The following is a 19190-nucleotide window of genomic DNA, read 5'->3' on the forward strand; positions in this document are numbered from 1 at the left end:
GCACACTGCATTTATTATTTTTACTTTTAGGATCCCCAAGCACAAATACAGACAAGACAAAACAAAATCCTTACTGCGCGCTTCTTAACCCAAAAACTGAAAGTACAGATCGGGAGGGGAGTAGCCAAGCCAATCTCCCTTCTCCCGAGGTGAGGAAAACTACGCTGTCCTTCTCACTTCAGATCACTCTGGCCACTAAGGTCAGAGTGGCGGAACCTGGGGTCTCTGGGCACGTCTGCCACTCCCGCTGGTTCCCAGAATACAGACTTACAGGTCCTGTACAGGCACAACTGTTCAGACGGAACGTTCCCAGAGCAGAAAATGACTGACAGACATTAAGACCAAGACAAACCACAAAACAAATATTCTTACCTCCTGCTGATCTGAGGAAATGGGTCTGGGGGTGACCAAATCCCAGACGCGCCCCCAAATGTTGGACCCCCAGACTGGAGTACCCAATGTTCACGGGAGGTCGCACCCCAATAACTCAGTCCTCAAATCAGGAGATGCAACAAGCATGAGGATTTATTGGTGTTTTGCAAAACGGACTCCCACCTCACTCGGAGGACAGAAGTCCAGAGCCCAGTTCACAGGTTTCTTTTAAAGACAAGCGGCAGCTATGTGCCAAGCAGAGGTAGGGGGAATTTCTGGGATGATTTCCAGCTTGGGCAAAGGAGCATGAAAAAGGTCAGCTCAGCTTGTTCTTAGCATTCAGAATTATTTTTCATTTTTACTTCCTTGTACAGTTTTTCTCAGGCCTGGGGGATTTTAGTTTAAATTCATTATTCTGGGGGCTTTGGATCCATCAGACAGTGAATCCATCTGGTCCTGGGATTTTCTTTGTTGGAAGACATTAACTTGCTTCAATTAAAAAAAAATTGTGTGTGGAGTGCATGTGCATGTGCATGTAATGTGTATGGGCATATGCATGTGGAGACCAAAGGTTAATGTTGGGTGTTCCCTCTTTTGCTCTCACCTTGAGAGACCTTTGAGACAGGGTCTCTCACTGAACCTGGAGCTCACTAATTCACTAGACTTGCTGGCCAGTGAGCCCCTGGGATCCTCTTGTCTCCACCTCCCACCCAGCACCATTTCTTCCAGGTTTTCCTTTTTTTAAAATACAAATTTCAATGTATTCAATAATGATCTTCTGGATTTCTTTTAATCCATTGTAATGTGTGCTTTTTCACCTCTATTTTTATTGATCTGTGTCTTCTCTTTCTTGTGGCTAGTGTGACTAACAGTTTGTTAGTCTTAAGTTTATTTTTTCGAAGAACCAACTCTTTAATTCTTTGTATTGTTCTTTTAGTCCACATTTTCTTAATTTCTGCCCTGATACCTGTTGTTTCTTTCCACTTTCTGTTTTAGTTCTCTTTTTTTTTTTTTTTTTTTTTTTTTTTTTTTTTTTTTTTTCCCTTTTTTTTTTTTTTGGTCTTTTTGAGACAGGGTCTCCCTGTAGCCGCAGCTGTCCTGGAACTCACTATGTAGACCAGGCTGGCTTTGAACTCACAGAGATCCGCCTGCCTCTGCCTCCTGAATGCTGGGATTAAAGGCGTGTGCTACCACGCCTGGCCAGTTTTCATTTTTCTAATACCTTGAAGCGAATCATTAATTACCAAGACTGCTCTGGTCTTTTAATTTAAGCATGTATAGTTATGAATGTCCCTCTTAGAACAGCCTTTGCTGTGTCTGCTAACTTGTGCTCTCATTTTCACTTGATTCTAGGAATTTAAAAAATTTCTCTCTGGTTTCTTCAGTGCCTTATTGATTGTTCAAGAGTGTATTGATCAGTTTCCAAGTTATTTATATGTTTCTGTGGTTTATTTTGCTATTGATTCCTAGTTTTATTCCTGATCTGATAAGGCACAAGAAATTAATCCAATTCTTTTGTATTTAAAGCGATCTTCCTAGGCACTCAAGAGAGATGGGCCCATAGGAGACTAGTATTATCAAGGGTGAAATGGGGGAAAAGATGACATGTTAAATGGAGAAGCCATGGTACAAGGGTTAGACATGGAGAGAGAGAGGAGAGATAAATAATGCCTAGCTAGTGTAAAAAAAACAGGGAATCTTGGCTGGGTGCAGTGGCACAGACCTTTAATCCCAGCACTGCAGAGGCATAGTGAGTTCCAGGCCAGCTCGGGCTACAGGGAGACCCTGTCACAAAAACACCAAAAAAGAAAAAAAAAAAAAAAACAGAGGGAATCATATTAGTCCAACAACCAAATGACAAAATACACATATGATTTCATCTCTAAATGAGTCTCTGTGTATGGCTAAAGGCTACATAACAAGAAATCCAGTGCCAGACAAAAGAAGCCTTCCTCTGAGTTATTGGCAAGGGTAGTCCAAGAGACTCCCAAAATTACACAGACTATTGCCACAGCCTTTGATTGCTCCCCAGAACTTGAAGGTAAGACCCTACTGCTGAAGACAGAACATACTTCAGATACAGGATTTAGAGCAATGGAGCTGGAACTAACCTAGAAGCCACTTCCCCTGAAGGCTAGCTATCATAGCTTTTAGAAAGCACTATGCAAGGTGCTAAAGGAGAACATCAATTGATGGTCCAACACCAGCTTCAAGACCAAATAACCACATCAATGTTCTGCCCAGCTTATGACATTTATCTTGGGGGCAATCAACAGCTACCTAATTGGGCTTACAACCCACTCAATGGGAGGAAACTCATGTGTGGTACTGTAAATATAGTCAAATACACATGGCGGGAAGGATCATAGATCTTAGAGAAAACCCCAAAACTCTCACATTCCTAAACTAATATAATTTCTTACTACATGCAAAATATGTATCCTTATATTTACAGACAAATATCCCAGTCACCACTCATCAAAGAAGCTTCTTTAGCACCAGATGGAGACTAGTACACAATACTGTGACCAGTCACACATAGACATTGTCCGTTAATTGCCCAGGTCTAAGTGGTACATCTATAATGCAACCTCTACACCTAAGGTTTACAGAACATAGAACAAGGGTAAAGAAGACAATAACGAATATCTCAGTTCTCATTAATGAAGCCCTCTCATGCAACAGAGGGCTAGAACACAAAAGGTCACAAATGGCCAACGTGTAGAGACTAAGTCTGCAGAATTCTGGTCCTTGGACAGAGCTCCTATATTAAACTACACTCACCCAGGGCTCAGGGACTATTATAGAAGAGGGGGCAGAAAGATTGTAAGAGCCAGGGAGGAGGTGTATGACCATATGGAAGAGTCCTACAAGCTCTTGGGATCCTGCTCATATGAACCTGCAGCAATGATGTCAGCATGTATAGGACCCATGCAAACTCAGACAAAAACCCAGCATAGAACTAGAGAAATGGACAGCTGACCCCAATCGTACCTGAAGAAATACTAGCAACTGATTACTACTGGTGAGGAAGAGCTGACCTTCCTAAAGCCAAGAGACTCTAGATAGGCTGACTAGACCTCAGTGGATGAACTTGCACTGAGGGATGACTCGGGGCATTAACTTGACACAATAGGCCTTAAGACAAATGACAGAATGTATGAATTCCATGGGAGGGTACCAATGGGGAAGGGGGGATAAAGATGATTAAGACTGAGATGTTCTGTATGAAATACACAAAAAATCAATAAAAAATAAAATAAAAAACAAAATAAAACAAAAAAATGATCTTACTAGCCTAAAATGTGACCTAATTTAGGGAATACTCCAAGGGCTTCTGAGAAGAATGTATATTTTATATCTGTTGAATATTCTATGAAATATCTATTACATCCATTTGATGTATGGTGCAGATTAACTGCATTTTTTAAAGATTTATTTTTATTTTTGTTTATGTGTAGGTGTGTGTGTGTATGTATGTGTATGTGGGTGCCCATGAATGCCAGAAGAAGGTGTCAGGTCCCCTGGAGCTGGAGTTACAGGTCGTTGTGAGTCACCTACATGGGTGTTGAGATTGAACTCAGGTCTTCTGGTTCTCTTAAACCTGAGCCAGCTCTCCAGCCCCAACTTTGAAGTTTTTTCTAATTGCTGTTTGGCCTGAATGACATACATATTAATGAGAGTGGAGTGTTGAAGTTACTCTCTATTATCGCACTGTTATACTGTGTTATTGTATTGTGTTCTTTCATGTCCATTTAAAATTTATTTAAAGAAACTGGAAGCCCCAATGTTCAGTGCACACGAGCTCACACACACACACACACACGTGTGCACACACATACATACACACTTACTCTATTATCTTGGAGTGCTTTGTTTATTAATATGTAATGGGCATCTTTTGACATATTATTTTTATTTTACGGGTATGAGTATATTACCTGCATGTGTGTAAGTGCACCCATGTTGTGCAATGCCTGTGGAGGTCAGAAGAGGGTGTTGAATCCCTTGGAAGTGGAGTTATGGACAGTTTGTAGCTGTCATGTGGGTACTGGAAATTGAACCCAGGTCCTCTGCAAGAGCAGCCAGTGCTCTTCATCACTGAGCCATCTCTCCAGCTCATAATTGGCATCCTTAACTCTTCTGACTAATTTTCATCTGAAGTCTACTTTACTGGTTATCCGGATGGCTCTGCCAGTTTGTTTTCCACTTTCATTTGCTTGGTAAATAGACTTCCACCCTTTCACTCTCAGTCTGTGATGGTTTTTGCCAGTGAGATGTGTTTCCTGAAGACAAGATATCTGGACCTTGGTTTTTAATCCAATCAACTAGTCTGTGTCTTTTAATTAGAAGGTTAAAGGTATTTCCACTCAGGGGCTAGAGAGATGGCTCAGTGGTTAAGAGCACTGACTGCTCTTACAGAGGATTTGGTTGTTCAGTTCCCAGCACCCATATGGCAGTTAACAAATATCCATAATTCCAGTTTCTGGGGATCTGACACCTTCTTCTGGCCTTTGCTGACATTGTATGACACTGATGCACTTACATACATGTAGACAAAACACTAATACATAGAGAATAAAAATAAGTAAGTCATACATGCATATAAAACACTAATACATATAGAATGAAAATAAATACACAAATAGAAATTGAACCATTTACACTTAGGATTATTATTCAGTGATATTTGATGATTACTATAATTTGGTTGGTTGTTTTCTGGTTGATTGGATTTTTGTTTATCCTTTTCTATTCATATTAGGTGTTCGTTGGTTTATTGTATTGCAGATGATGGATTCCTTCTCAATTCTCCCTTTATCTCTTCTTCTCAAAAAATGCATTCTTTCCTGTGCCTTCTTGCTCCAGACTCTTTCTTCCTTCTCTACATCTAAGATTCCTTTAAGTATCCTTTTTACTACTGGGTTGGTAGCCCTGAATTGCTTTAGTTTACCCTTGAAATATCCTTATTTCTCTATCAATTCTGAAAGATAACTTTGCTGCATACAGCAATCTTGAGGGGCAGTTATTTGCCTTCAGGTCTTGGAATATATCATTCAATTCTTTCCTGGATTTTAGGGTTTCCTTTAAGAGGTCTAAAGCTATTGTAAAAAAGCTGTTGCTTTGGTAGGTAAGATGGTGTTTTTCTCTCAAAGCTTTTAATATTGCTTCTTCATTTTGAATGTTTACATCTTGACTATAATGTGTCATGAAGAGCTCCTCTGACTGTGTCTACTTGGGATTCTAAATGCCTCTTGTACTTGGATGTCTATTTCTTTCCCTAAATTGGGGGAATCTCCTAGTATAAGTCATTGCTTTTTCAGTCTAATCAGCTAATCTGTGTCTTTTAACTGCAGAATTAAAACCACTTACACCTTGAGTTATATTGGAGAGGGTTGCCTTTAGTTTTAATCTCAGCTCTTCTACACCAGGGCCCCTTGGTCTGGTCCCAGAGTTCTTGGAAGTTGTGACCATTCTCTTTTTTTCTTAACTAACTGTGGCACGTCCTTGACCTTCTTCTCCATCCCAATATTCCTTCCTCTGCTTGATCAGATATATTGTTGATGCTTGCCATTTTGAGATTTTTATTTGATTTAGTTTTTTGTTTCCAAAAATTCTATTTGGATTTTCATCAAAGTCTCACTTTCATTATTGGTGACTTTTTCATCCATATTGCTGATTGAGGGGGGAAAAAAAAAGCAACTATGCTGCTATCTTTCCTCTCCAGGTTCTGGGCTGATTTCTTACATCCTCTGCCTGGTTTTTTTGTTTGTTTTTTCTTTTTAAGACAGAATCTTCCTGTAGCCCCAGCTGACCTGGAACTCACTTTGTAGACCAGGCTGGTCTCGAACTCACAGAGATCTGCCTGCCTCTGCCTCCCAAGTGCTGGTATTAAAGCCATATGCCACCATGCCTGCCTCATCTGCCTGTTTGTATAGTTTTGAGAACACTAATCATTTTTACGAGTAAGCATTTAAATTCCTCATCCAGCATTTTATACATTTCAGTATTTCTGAATTCAGCAGGTGAGTTGTTCAGATCTTTTAAGAGTCAGGCTGCCCTGCCTTTTCATATTTATTGTTTCTTTGTGGTGATTTGCACAGTGTTGGATATCCCTTCAGGTTTTATTTGGGATCTTCTTAGTGAGCAGTCCCTTCAAGACTCAATCCTCAGGACCACTCAAAAAGAGTAAACAAACTGCTGTAACAACAGCAAAAAACCTAAAAACTTATAGAAATAGATTCAAACTGATTAAACTCACTAATGCATCACCAATTTTCATAAAATAGAAACTGTCAAAACTAGTGCAGAATGTGCTACAAAGTTCAAAATCATCAAGCCAGCCATGGTGGTGCATCTGGGGGTGGAGGAATGAGGATTGGAAATTCAAGACCAGCCTCAGCTACATAAAAAGTTTGAGGCTGGACTAGGATAGAAAAGAATGTGTCTCAAAAAAAATTTACTTAAGGTAAATGTAAAAATAGCAACTGGATGTCATAAAGGACACGAACAGGGAAAGGGGGAATAGAGGAGAAGGTGAAATCAAAGAAAGGAAAAAGAACAGTGGAGAAGAATGTTAGGAAGGAGAAGAGCAAAAAGCAGATTGAGATTTTATTCATTTAAAACATTTATTTTTTGAGAATTTCACACACGATTACTATATATCATTCCCATCCCTCCTACCCCCCTCTTCAATGCCTCCTGTGCCTCCCCACTCTCTCTCAAATTCATGACCTCTTCTTTAATTATTATTGTTAAAGTTCTTTTAAAAAAGATTGCCTGATAATGAAAAATTCATAAACAAAATTAAATAAATGTAAGAACAAATAAAAACAAAAGATTTCTTTCTCTTTCTTTTTTAAAGACAGGATCTCACTATTAGTCCTGTCTATCCTGGAGCTCTCTTTATAGTCCAGGCTAGCCTGGAATTCACAGAGACCCACCCGCCTCTGCCTCCTGAGTGCTAGGATTAAAGGTGTATGTCATCACTCTAGCAGAAAAGATTCCTTTAAAAAAATAGTTTATTGAGAATTTCATACATGCATATAAGGTGTTTTGATCAAATCCATGCCCACTGTCTCCCCTCCAACTCCTCCCATATCTCCCCATCACTTTTTGCAGAAAAGATTTCTTAAAAAACAAAGGAAGAAGGAAGGAAGGAAGGAAGGAAGGAAGGAAGGAAGGAAGGAAGGAAGGAAAGAAGGAAAGAAGGGAGAGAGAGAAAGGGAAGGGGAGGGGAGAAGAAAGAAGGGGAAGAGAGGGGAGGAGAGGAGAGGAGGATGTACCAGGGAGATGGCTCAGCAGGTAAAGGCCCTTGCTGCCTAGCTGCTGACCTGAGTTTGATCACTGGAAACCACATGGTAAAAGGACTTCCACAGGTTGTCTTCTGACATCCACATGCAGGCTATGGCACATGTATGCCCCTTACACCCACATATACACACACGAAAATAGATGAATAAAATTTAAGAAAAGGGCTGGATATGGTGGCACACGCCTTTAATCCCAGCACTCAGGAGGCAGAGGCAGGTGAATCTCTTCGAGATTGAGGCCAGCATGGTCTACATAGCAAGTTCCAGGCCAGCTGGGGCTACATACAGGGAAATCGTGTCTCAAAAAAACACAACACAACAAAACAAAATGAAATAGAAAATAAAAAAGATAAGAATCAAAATATACTAAAAGTATAGTAAAAAGGAGAAAAAGTAGAAATAAAAGAGGAAAAAAGAATAGTAGAAACATAAAGATTTTTCCAATAATTTTAAAATGTATAAACAAAATTAAATAAATAAGGAAAATTAAAACATGCAAGCTTTTTTTTTTAAAAAAATCATGGGATAAAGCAATTTATAAGGAAGTGAATAAGTTGCTTTGGGAAGACTGAATTTACAAAGCATTTCTTTTTTTTTTTGGTCTTTTTGAGACAAGGTCTCCTTGTAGCCCCAGCTGTCCTGGAACTCACTGTGTAGACTAGGCTGGCCTTGAACTCACAGAGATCCACCTGCCTCTGCCTCCCAAGTGTTGGGATTAAAGGCGTGCGCCACCACGCCTGGCTGCAAAGCATTTCATACAGAACATCTCAAATAATCTTGATCATCTTTATACACCCATCCCCACTGGCACCCTCCCATATATGTCATCTGTGCCCCCTGCCACAGCCCATATACTCTATCATCCCTGTTAAGGCCAAGGCTTCTCAAATATGTTTTAACAATTTATACAATCCTTTTTTTCTTTTTTTTTCTTTTTTTTGGTTCGGGGAGTTTCAGTCATTCAAATGTTCACTGGTCAGAACACTGAGCATAGACATAGCCTATCTCCTCTCTGCCACCTACTGACACATATGTGACACATGTCAGTCACACTTGCAGTGCCTCTAGGGGCAGTCATTCAAGCTTTTTTTAAAAAGTAAAATAGGATCTGAAGAGATGGCTTAGTGGTTAAGAGCACTGGCTGCTCTTCCAGAGAACCTGGGTTCAGTTCCCAGCACTTACATGGTGACTAACAACCATCTATAACTCCAGTTCCAGGGGATCCAACACCCTTGTCTGGCTTCTGCAGGCATTGCATGCATATGGTGCACTTACACTCAAACACATAAGTAAAAATAATAAAATAATAAAAAAAGAAAAAAAAATAATATTACAAGGAGACCCTATCTTTAAGAACAGACAAAAAAACATAAAGTCAAAGTACCACCAAAAGTAAGTAAAAAGAAAAAAAAGTAAGTGGGACAGGGTGGTACACGCCTTTAATCCCAGCACTCAAGAGGCAGAAGCAGGGGAAATCTCTGTGAGATCAAGGCCAGCCTGGTCCACATAGTGAGTTCCAGGCCAGCTGGGGCTACAGGGAGACCCTGTCTCAAAAAGACCAAAAGAAAAAAAGAAGGATGTTGATACAATACCGAGTGAGGGGACTGGAGAGATGGCTCAGTGGTTAAGAAAACTGAATGTTCTTGCAGAAGACCCAGGTTCAGCTCTCAGCACCCACATGGCAGCTAACAACTATCTGTAACTCCAGTTCTAGGGATTCCAATGCTCTCTTTTGACCTCTGTGGGTGTTGCACGACATGGGTGAACTTCCATATATGCTGGCAATATACGCATATACATTAAAAAAAAAAAAACCTAGTGAGATACACAGAGGAATGCCACATAATAATGATCGAAATTAGGAGTCCTTTATTAATACCTGGCTGTCAGAGAGGGGGCTAATGCCCAAAAGAACTCTCGACCCCAAGGAGAAGCAGGGCAGGGTTTATAAAGCTTAAAAACCACAATTATATCATGCCAAGGGCAAAACCAATAACCTTAGTTACATCAGACCAGAGGCAGGTCAGTTAACAAAGTTTTCAGTTACCAATAAGTTTTGGTTATGGTTGGATGGGAGAAAATGCTATGTGGACATGCTACCTGGCTACTTGTAAGTTTCCCAGTATTGTAGAAACAATGTACTCCCTGAGACTACCTGCATGAGACATTCTTCCGGACTGGGTGCAGTGGGAATGGCTGGGCAAAAACACAGGGTAAAGGAAAAGTCAGAACAAAATGGAGTTCATTTTGCCGTTTCAGTTGATGTGGCTTCTTCCTGGGTCCTGGAAACTTAGATTTTTCCAAGTTGATGGAGGCAGGGTCGGGGAGGTCAGCTGAATGTGCAGGCTCTTGTCTTGCCTATGATTTATGCTAGGCTGAGCCTGCAGTGGACAAGTGTCAGATGTCTATCACAGCTGTCCTCACTTTAGTAGCTTCTCCTCTTTGGATACCAGGGGTGTCTGCTGGCCACACTTAACCTTGCAGTTAGTCTGTGGCCTGGTCAGATTCTCCACTCTTCTGAGATATTCAAGATCAAAACCCATCGGGTAGCTAATGTTCTGGGTAGGGGGAGGAGGAAGGCAGATTTCTCCCAAATACACACTGAAATCTGTTTAGACCTATGGCCATACTTTCAAAACCAGCTTAGCATTAATAACTCTGCTGGAGGGGTATGGCTGTAGAGTCTGCTGGAGCTTCCAAGTTCCTGGTTTCTACAGCAGTTATCCTCATGGTAGGTGGCTCCAAAGGTTGATCCGCTTATTCTTAGGGTGTGGCTACCTTTCTCTGTACACTCCACTGCCTAACTGGACCTCCTGCCCTTCAGCTCTTTCTAAGTCTGGACTCTCACCCTGTGGTTGTAGTAGACTAAATTCAGGCTCCCAGACTACGATTGTTCCCATCCTCAGGCCTCCAAGGTAGCTCACTTTTAAACAATAGGATCCCCATCAAGATCCCCAGCCACAATGCTCCAGGTTATGAGGAGAAACAATGGAATTCTCCCTTTCTGGCTCTTCCCTCCAGAGAAGTGACTGTCTTACCAAGACCTGCTTATGGACTTGAGGCTTTTGAGAGCTGCGGGCTTGTCCTATGGGTAGATCTGCCAACCTCTTTTCACCAGGGCCTTGGGTTTTATCTTTGGGATGTGGCTTCTGCTCCCCCTCCCCCTGCCTGGACTTACTTTGTTCACTTCATAGTCCTTGTAGTCTCTGTACTTCTCAGCTGTCCTACCACTCTGAATTTCCCATACTCTTCTTTGCTATAGAAGTGAGGGTGTCCTTTCTCACCTTTGCCATCACACTGAGGCAGTTCTAATCTGTCTCACCTAGAATCTATGCTAATTCTTTTCAACTCTAGAAATTCAAAAGATTTCTTTCATACCTGTTAAGGTTCACATAGCTCTGCCCCCTTACCAACAGGGCCTCATGGACTTTACAAGCCCCTGAGAAGAGGGAACCGAACTGATAAGCACCCAGGTCTTTGAAGTCAGGAGAAGCAGACTTTTCTCCACTGTTTGGCCAACACAGCAGGCCTCCCCTTTGATCTCTAAAGAGGGCAGGTTTTAACAGTTCCGCTCTCCCACTCCTCCCCTCCCCCACCCCACCCCCCAACAGCTGTCCTGGAACTCACTATGTAGACCAGGCTGGCCTTGAACTCACAGAGATCCACCTGCTTCTGCCTCCCAAGTGCTGGGATTAAAGGTGTGCGCCACCCGCCCTGCCCGATGGAGTTTTATCTGTGTCCTGGTGCTTTCTCCTGATCAACCAGATGCATCCATGGCCTGCTTTATCGATACCATTCCTCTCATGATATAGCATGGCAGACTCTGGCATTTGGTATCTTGAAGGTCTGAATAGTCTTCTCTTCCTGGGTTTTACAGCTTTTCTTTAACCTTGAAAACAAAAGCCTGGCTGGACATGGTAGTGGTGCATACCTGTAATCCCAGCAAAGGGAGGCTTCGATGGAAGAAGAGTTTGAGGCTGGTTTAGGCTACATAGTGAATTTGAGCCCAGCCTGAGCTACAGGAGGACAATAAGGAAACTCAGTCAGTTTGTTCTCTCCTGTTCATTCTCTTTTGTCCTCTCTCTCTCTCTCTCTCTCTCTCTCTCTCTCCCTCTCTCTTCCATAAAAGCAGAATATAGGCAGGTCTCTAGCAGGCCATCCCAGTGCTGTGACCATCCAATGATACCACCAAACATTTTCCCATGGTAAAGCAGTTCACAGATCAGGAGTTTTGTCTTTAACCTGCTGCCTTTAGGGATAGATATATCAGGTTAATTCACCAGCAAGAACCCATTCTTTACCCACTGTGTAAATAAACAATATCTAAATGACACTCTGTATGTTTGCTATTATCTATTCCTTTTTTAAAAATTGTACTTTAAATTATATGTGTGTGTGGCTGTGTGTGGGTATATGTGTATAAATACAGGTGCCTATGGAGGCCAGAAGAGGGCATCAAATCCCCTGGAATTGGATTTAATGTGGTTGTGAGCCACCCAGTGAAGGTGCTGAGAACCAAACTTGAGTCCTCTGGAAGAGCAGCAAGTGTTCTTAACCGCAGAGACATCTACCTGGCCCCTATTATCTCTTTCTTACCTTTAGCCCTGCAAACTATAAAGGGTAAAATTGATCAAGTGATTTGAGTTACTAAGAAAGAACCCAAATTCCTATGTTGTGAGATGGATGGATGATCTATGATTAACTCTAGATTTAAGAATTAGTTGTAAGAAAATATGATCATGGGCTGGAGCAATGAATGACTCAGCGGTTAAGAGCACTGACTGCTCTTGCAGAGGACCCGAGTTTGATTCCCAAAACCCATATGATGGTTAACAACTGTTGATAACTCCAGTTCCAGGGGAATCTGATGCCCTCTTCTGATCTCCTTGGGCATTGCACAATACAGGTGCACTTACATACATGCAGGCAGTACACTCATACACATAAAATAATAATAAATAAAGCTGGGTGTCATGGTGCATGCCTTTAATCCCAGCACTCAGGAGGCAGAGGCAGGTGAATCTCTGTGAGTTCAAGGTCAGCCTGGTCTACATAGTGAGTTCCAGGTCAGTTGGGGCTACAGGGAGACCCTGCCTCAAAAAGACCAAAAATACTACTACTACTATTACTACTACTACTACTACTAATAATAATAATAATAATTTTAAAAATCTGATCATAAAATGTCAGTAGTTTTGGGAGCTGGAGAGATGGCTCAGCAGTTAAGAGCACTGGCTGTTCTTGCAGAAGACCCAGGTTTGACTCCAAGCGCCCACATGGTGGCTGACAACCATCTGTAATTCCAGTTCCAGGGGATCTGATGCCCTCTTCTCTCCTCTGCAGGCACTGCACAAGATGAGTGCATTTACACACATGCAGGCATAATACTCATACACATAAAATAAAAATAAATACAATAAAGAAATACATTTTAAAAACCTTTTAAATGTCAGCAGTTTTATTAGAGATAAAAATCTTAGCTCACAGCCGGGCATGGTGGCACATACCTTTAGTCCCAGCACTCAGGAGGCAAAGTCAGGCAGATCTCTGTGATTTCAAGGCCAGCCGGGTCTACATGGCGAGTTCCAGGCCAGCAGGGGCTACAGGAGACCCTGTCTCAAAAATACAAAAGTACCAAAAAAAAAAAAAAAAATCTTAGCTCATGCTTGGGTGTGATGGTACACACCTTTAATCCCAGCACTTGGGAGATGGAAGTAGGCTGATCTCTGGGAGTTTGAGGCCAGCCTAAGTTCTAGGCCAACCAGGCTCCAAAGTAAGATCCTGTCCCAAAACAAACAAAACTTAGCTCATATTCTTTACAGTATCTAATCAAAGCCTCCAATGAATCTATAAAATATTCACCTAGAAAGATCCATTTTACTTATAAAATGCATCTGTTTCTTCCTTTAGTTTGGAAAAGAGAAATAGACATTTGGAAGATATAATGAGATCATCCACAGAGAAAGCCAGAAAGCCAAGGTAAGTTGGTGGTGGCAGCGGCGGTAGCAACACATGCCTTTAGTCCCAGCACCGGGGAGGCAGAGGCAGGCAGATCTCTGTGAGTTCAAGGCCAGCCTGGTCTACATAGTGAGTTCCAGGTGGGTGGGGCTACAGGGAGACCCTGTCTCAAAAACAGAACAAAACAAAACAAAATAAAAAACAATGTCTTATCTAGAATGATGATGTATGCCTTTAATCCCAGTACTTGGGAAGCAGAGGACAGGAGTTTGAGGCCAGTCAGGGCTACTTAGTGAGACCCTGTCTCAGAAAAACAAAAACAAAAAACAAACAACCAACAACAACAAAAAGATTAATGCCTTTAAATATACATACAGTAAATAATACATTTTTAAAACTTCTCCCCTTGTATAGTTATTATATATGAAAAGCTAAATTCTATGAATGTATTTTGTATTTGCCTAGTATAAAACAGTTGCTTGTTAGAAGTTTTTTGTGCTGGGCATGATAGCGCACACCTTTAATCCCAACACTCATATCTGTGAATTCAAGGCCAGCCTAGTCTACATATCGAATTCCAGGCCAGTTAGGGCTACAGGGAGACAATGTCTCAAAAAGACCCCCCAAAAAAGTTTTTTTTAACCTTTCCATGGTGATATATATCTACTTGGCAGCTGAGGCAGGAGGATCTCAAGTTTGAAGCTAGCCTGGGCAGTTAAATAACATCTTGTCTCAAAAGAAGGTTTAGTTTTTAATTTTATTTTTGAGATAATCTCAATTATTTTTATTTTATGTGTATGAGTGTATTACCTGCATGTATGTGAGTGCACCCATGTCGTGCAATGCCACGGAGGTGCTCTTAACCGATGAGCCATCTCTCCAGCCCTTATTTATTATTTTTTATGTGTATGAGTGTAGTGCCTGCATGTAGGTAAGTGCACCCGTGTTGTATAATGCCCGTGGAGGACAGAAGAGGCTGTCGGATTCCCTGGAACTAGAGTTATGGACAGTTGTTAGCTGCCATGCGGGTGCTGGGAATTGAACCCGCATCTTCTATAGGAACAGTCAGTGTTCTTAACTGCTGAGCCATCTCTCCGGTCCTGGTTTTTTTGTTTTAACTGTAGTTTTCTGTTGTGTAGAACAGAATGCAATTGGCCATCCTCCCAAGTCCTGAGATTACAGGCATGATCCATCACACCTAATTCAAACAAGTATTTTGTAGAGCCTGAATTAGAAAGCCAGGCTGCCCACCCTATGAAACCTTTAAACAGGATGCTATAAGGATTAGGGGCTAAAAGTGCTTACTCTGCAATATATTTGATAATCAGGCTTTCTTATAGTAACATTACATCTTAAGATCTGTTATTTTAGAAGAGTCACGGTCTTATAGTCCAGTGTAACAGGGCACGTACACCAACCTTGTAGGTTAATTAAGTACACAGTTGGGTCCCAGCTTTTGCAGTATATAAACTAAAATTGAGGAATTTAGACAAAAATCAAACTTAACCAGTTGCTTTGTAAATGCTAATTTAAAGCTGCTCAGGAGTTATGATTTCCTGAACAGCTATGGGTTTTCTCTGAGTTGTAAAAACTATGAATTCTTTTTTCTAGAATTATTTTTAAGTAATACAGTTTTCATATGACTTTGCATGTTTCACAAGCGGAGACTTTTTTTAAAACATGGTTTATTTTTATACTTAATTCAAGGCTCATTTTTATAGATTTAGATTGGCCTTCAAACAAGGGAAAGATATCTCAAGGCATTCCCCAGCTTGTAAGTTTGTTTGTTTAACTCCAGACCCACTGCAGCCTTCAGACATGATCAATGGTGAAACCTTGACTGATCTATTGACCTCAGTGCATTCATCAGAACAGCAAGCTTCTGATATCCTTTGCATCATCTCAAAATTATGGTGCTGATTTGTGGGGATGTCTTTGATAGAGGAAATAGTGGGAAATTGGGATATAAAAGAACAAGTTAATAGTATCAGATGTCTATTATTTTTATTTATCTTTATTTTATGTGTATGTCAATGCCTGCATGTGTGTAAGTGCACCTGTGTCTTGCAATGCTCCAGGAGGACAGAAGGGGGCATCGGATCCCCTGGAACTGGAATTTTGGATGGTTTTTAGGTGCCATGTGGGTGCTGGGATTTGAAACCAGTCTTTTGCAAGAACAGCTGGTGCTTTTAACCACTGAGCCATCCCTCCAGCCCCCAGATGTCTTATTTGTGCTTCTTGTTCTTTATTGCTTTCAAATAAATGTTATAGGTTTTCAACTCAAAGCCAGAAACTTATCCCAAGTAGATTTATGGCACTACTAAATACAATGAAACTGTGGCTCAGTATTTTTGTTCAAATACATTGAGAATTATTTACATAATCTCACAGTTCAGTCCTGAAGACAACTTCTTGAAAGTGAGAGACAAATGCTAAATAAAGGCATGTTTGTTTACCATATTCACTATTTTAGCTTTTCCTCCCCTGTTTTTACATTATTTTCTATTTCTTTCCTACAGATCAAGAACAGAAAGTCATCCAAAGTCCATGACCTTGTTAGATCATCTTGATGGCCACTATAAAGAATGTTCTATTTCCATGTGAACCAACAGTAATGCATGATTAAATATTCATTCCTGAAGTTATTTTACATGTGTGTTTGTGTGTGTGCATGAGTGTCTGTATAAGCCAAAGGACAAACTGGGATGTTCTTTCTTAGGAACCATCCACATTGTTTTTTGAGATAGGGTCTCTCGTCAGCCTGGAGCTTGCCAAATAGGCTAGGCTGGCTGGCCAGTGAGCCTCAAGAATCCTCCTGTTTCCACCTCCCCAGTGTTGGGATTATAAGCATATAATGTGGGTTCTAGAGAATGTGAACTCGAGTCCTCATATTTACACAGCAGACACTTTAGTAACTAAGCCATCTCCCTGGAAAGTGACATTTCAGTAATGACAAGCTTAGCCTTCCCTTCTATGGTGGTTTGAATGAAAATGTCCCCCCTAGGCTCCAAGTATTTGGACACTTTGTCCTTAGTTCATGGTGTTGTTTAGGAGACTTTAGGAGATGTAGTCATGCTGGAAGAAGCACTGGAGGCAGGCACAGAGAGTTCTTAAGCCTTGCTGAATTTCCTGTGGCTCTCTGTTCCTGTGCCTACTTGAAGATGTGAGTGCTCCTCCAGCCACCACTTGCTACCACGTCTCCCACCATGATGGACTCTAATCCCCCTGGAACTGTAAGCTAAATACATACTTCCTTCTGTAAGTTGCTTTGGTCAGTGTTTTTATCACAGCAACAGAAAAGCAACTAATATACAAGTTGATACCAAGAGTCGGGTTTTGGAGGAATGTAGAAGACTTTGGAAGCTGGACTAGAAAAGGGGTTGAACACTGTAAGTAGAGCTTAATAGGTCATTCTAGTAGGAGCCTGGAAGAAAGTAGTGCTGAGAACAATGTAGCTCCAGAAGGAAGTAAGGACTTAAGCAGTTGGGATATTTTAGCAGAGTCTGGCTGGAGTCTGCCCATAGCCAAAAAGCTCACCTGAGGCCAAGTTGAAAAGTAATGGACTATTTTCTTTGGTGGAGGAAATTTCAAGACAGCCTCATGTAGAAATGATGTGATTATTAATGGTGAATATTTATGCAGCTCTACAGTGAAAAAGAGCAAATCAGGCATAAAGAAATGCAGAATGTACAGTTTGGATTGAAAAAGGGAAGATTAATGTTGGAGCCAAGGTATATGCTGAAGAGAGACTGTCTTTGATAAGGAGATTAAAGTCTTTAAGGAGAGGCCTAGAGATTTTCACCTAAACATGGGAAAGAGTACCTTCAGGGCAAGACCCCACACAGCTAAGCCTCCAATTTGTGAAAGGAAAATGCCAGAGTGGTTTTAGAAAACCACAGCAGAGGAAAGTTGCAAATGTGGATGAAGCAGAACAGGGTCCATCCCAAACTTGCAGCCAAACTTGGCAGTGTCATTTACATGGTGTGGGCTTAAGTGGCATGGAAGATGATAGAGTGAAGGAACCACTGGTTCTTCCTCCACAGTTTTAGAGTTGCCCTGGCCAGGCAGTGTGCAGTAGTGGTGTGAGAAGGCTCTGACAGGCCAAGAGGCCCTGAGAGGCCATTGCATGAAGCTGTGAAGGTGAAGCCTGGTTGGTAGTGCAGACCCAAAGAAGACATTTGAGATGCCAAAGCTGTGAGACAAATGCTGTAGTGGTTTGAATGAAAATGTCCCCCACAGGCTTCAAGTGTTTGGATATTTTGTCACCAGATGATGGCATTGTTTGGGAGGTTTTAAAAGGTGTGACTGTCCTGGAGGAAACACGTCACTGGGGGTGGGCTTAGAGAGTTCTTAAGCCTTGCCAGATCTCCAGTTGGTCTCTTGCCTCCTGTGCCTGGTGATGATGTGAGAGCTTCACTTCTGCTGCTCCTGCTCCAGCCACCTCTAGCCACCATGCCTCCCTGCCATGACAGACTGTAATTCCCCTGGAACCATAAGCTCAAATAAACTCTTCCTTCTATAAATTGCTTTGGTCAGTGTTCCTATCACAGCAACAGAACAGTGACTAATACAGATAGCAAGGACAGAGACTGGTACCAGCCCTAGAGAAAAGTGTCTGTTACATGCAGCAAAGCTGAAGGGGCTAAGCTATCTAAGCTCCTTGGAAGTTAAGTCCCAGAAGTCAGACATATAGCTACTGGATTTGGTGTTTGCCCTGCTGGTTTTTGGTCTTGTTTTGATCCAGTATGCCCCCATTCCTCCATTTTGGAATGGGAGTGTGTATTTGGTTCCATTGTATGTTGGACATATGTAATTTGTCTTTTGATTTTACAGGGGCTTACACTTAAGAGATTGCCTTCAGTCTCAGAAGAGACTTTGGACTCTGGACTTGAATAGTGTTGACACTGGTAGACTATGGGGACTTTTGAAGATGGACTACATGCATTTTGCATCTTATATGGTCATGAGCCTATGGTGGCCAGGAAGTGGAATGTGGTGGTTTGAATGAAAATGTCCCCCACAGATTCCAAGTGTTAGGACACTTTGTTCTCTGTTGGTGGCACTGTTTTGGGAGGTTTTAGGAGGTGTGGCTATGCCAGAGGAAGCACATCACTGGGGGCGGGCTTAAAGAGCTCTTAAGCCTTGCTAGATTTCCTGTAGCTCTGTTTCCTATGCCTGCTTGAAGAAGTGAGTTCTCCACCAGCCACCACCTGCCTCCATGCTTCCCCACCTGGAACAGTAAGATAAATAAACTCTTCCTTGTACAAGTTGCCTTGGTCAGTGTTTCTATCATAGGAACAGAAAAGTAACTAATATACCTTCTGTCCTCAGAAGTGTGTGTTCTCTGCTTGTTATCATAGATTGTTCTGTAACTTGGAGCACCCCCTCAAAACTTAATTCTTAACTTCATCCCTTGGCCACTGCTCCATCATTTCCATCTGACCTATCACAGTTACCTCTTAATCGGTGTTTCTGCCTCCAGGTTTGCCCCCTCCATTGCTTCCCTTTGATTAAATCCCAAAACAAGGTAACATCAGTCTTACCTCT

At 41.6% G+C, this 19190-nt stretch overlaps 1 protein-coding gene and 1 non-coding gene across 2 annotated transcripts in view; one reads left to right on the plus strand and one right to left on the minus strand.

The window, feature by feature from the left end:
• Cage1 (cancer antigen 1) overlaps positions 1 to 16284 on the plus strand; it is a 63459-nt gene extending 47175 nt beyond the window's left edge. Inside the window, exons 12-13 of the mRNA XM_008831646.3 lie at positions 13596 to 13664; positions 16163 to 16284. Coding sequence (XP_008829868.2) covers positions 13596 to 13664; positions 16163 to 16247 — 154 coding nt within the window. The 3' untranslated portion in view covers positions 16248 to 16284. The remainder of the gene's footprint in view (positions 1 to 13595; positions 13665 to 16162) is intronic.
• On the minus strand, positions 8629 to 8760 carry LOC115070123. Its single transcript, XR_003849329.1, has one exon. It is a non-coding gene; the product is annotated as a small nucleolar RNA SNORA17 (small nucleolar RNA).
• Positions 16285 to 19190: the final 2906 nt, after the last annotated feature.

This window comes from Nannospalax galili, unplaced genomic scaffold (genome assembly GCF_000622305.1).
Source record: "Nannospalax galili isolate Female #2095 unplaced genomic scaffold, S.galili_v1.0 scaffold72, whole genome shotgun sequence".
In the NCBI taxonomy this organism is placed as follows: domain Eukaryota; kingdom Metazoa; phylum Chordata; class Mammalia; order Rodentia; family Spalacidae; genus Nannospalax; species Nannospalax galili.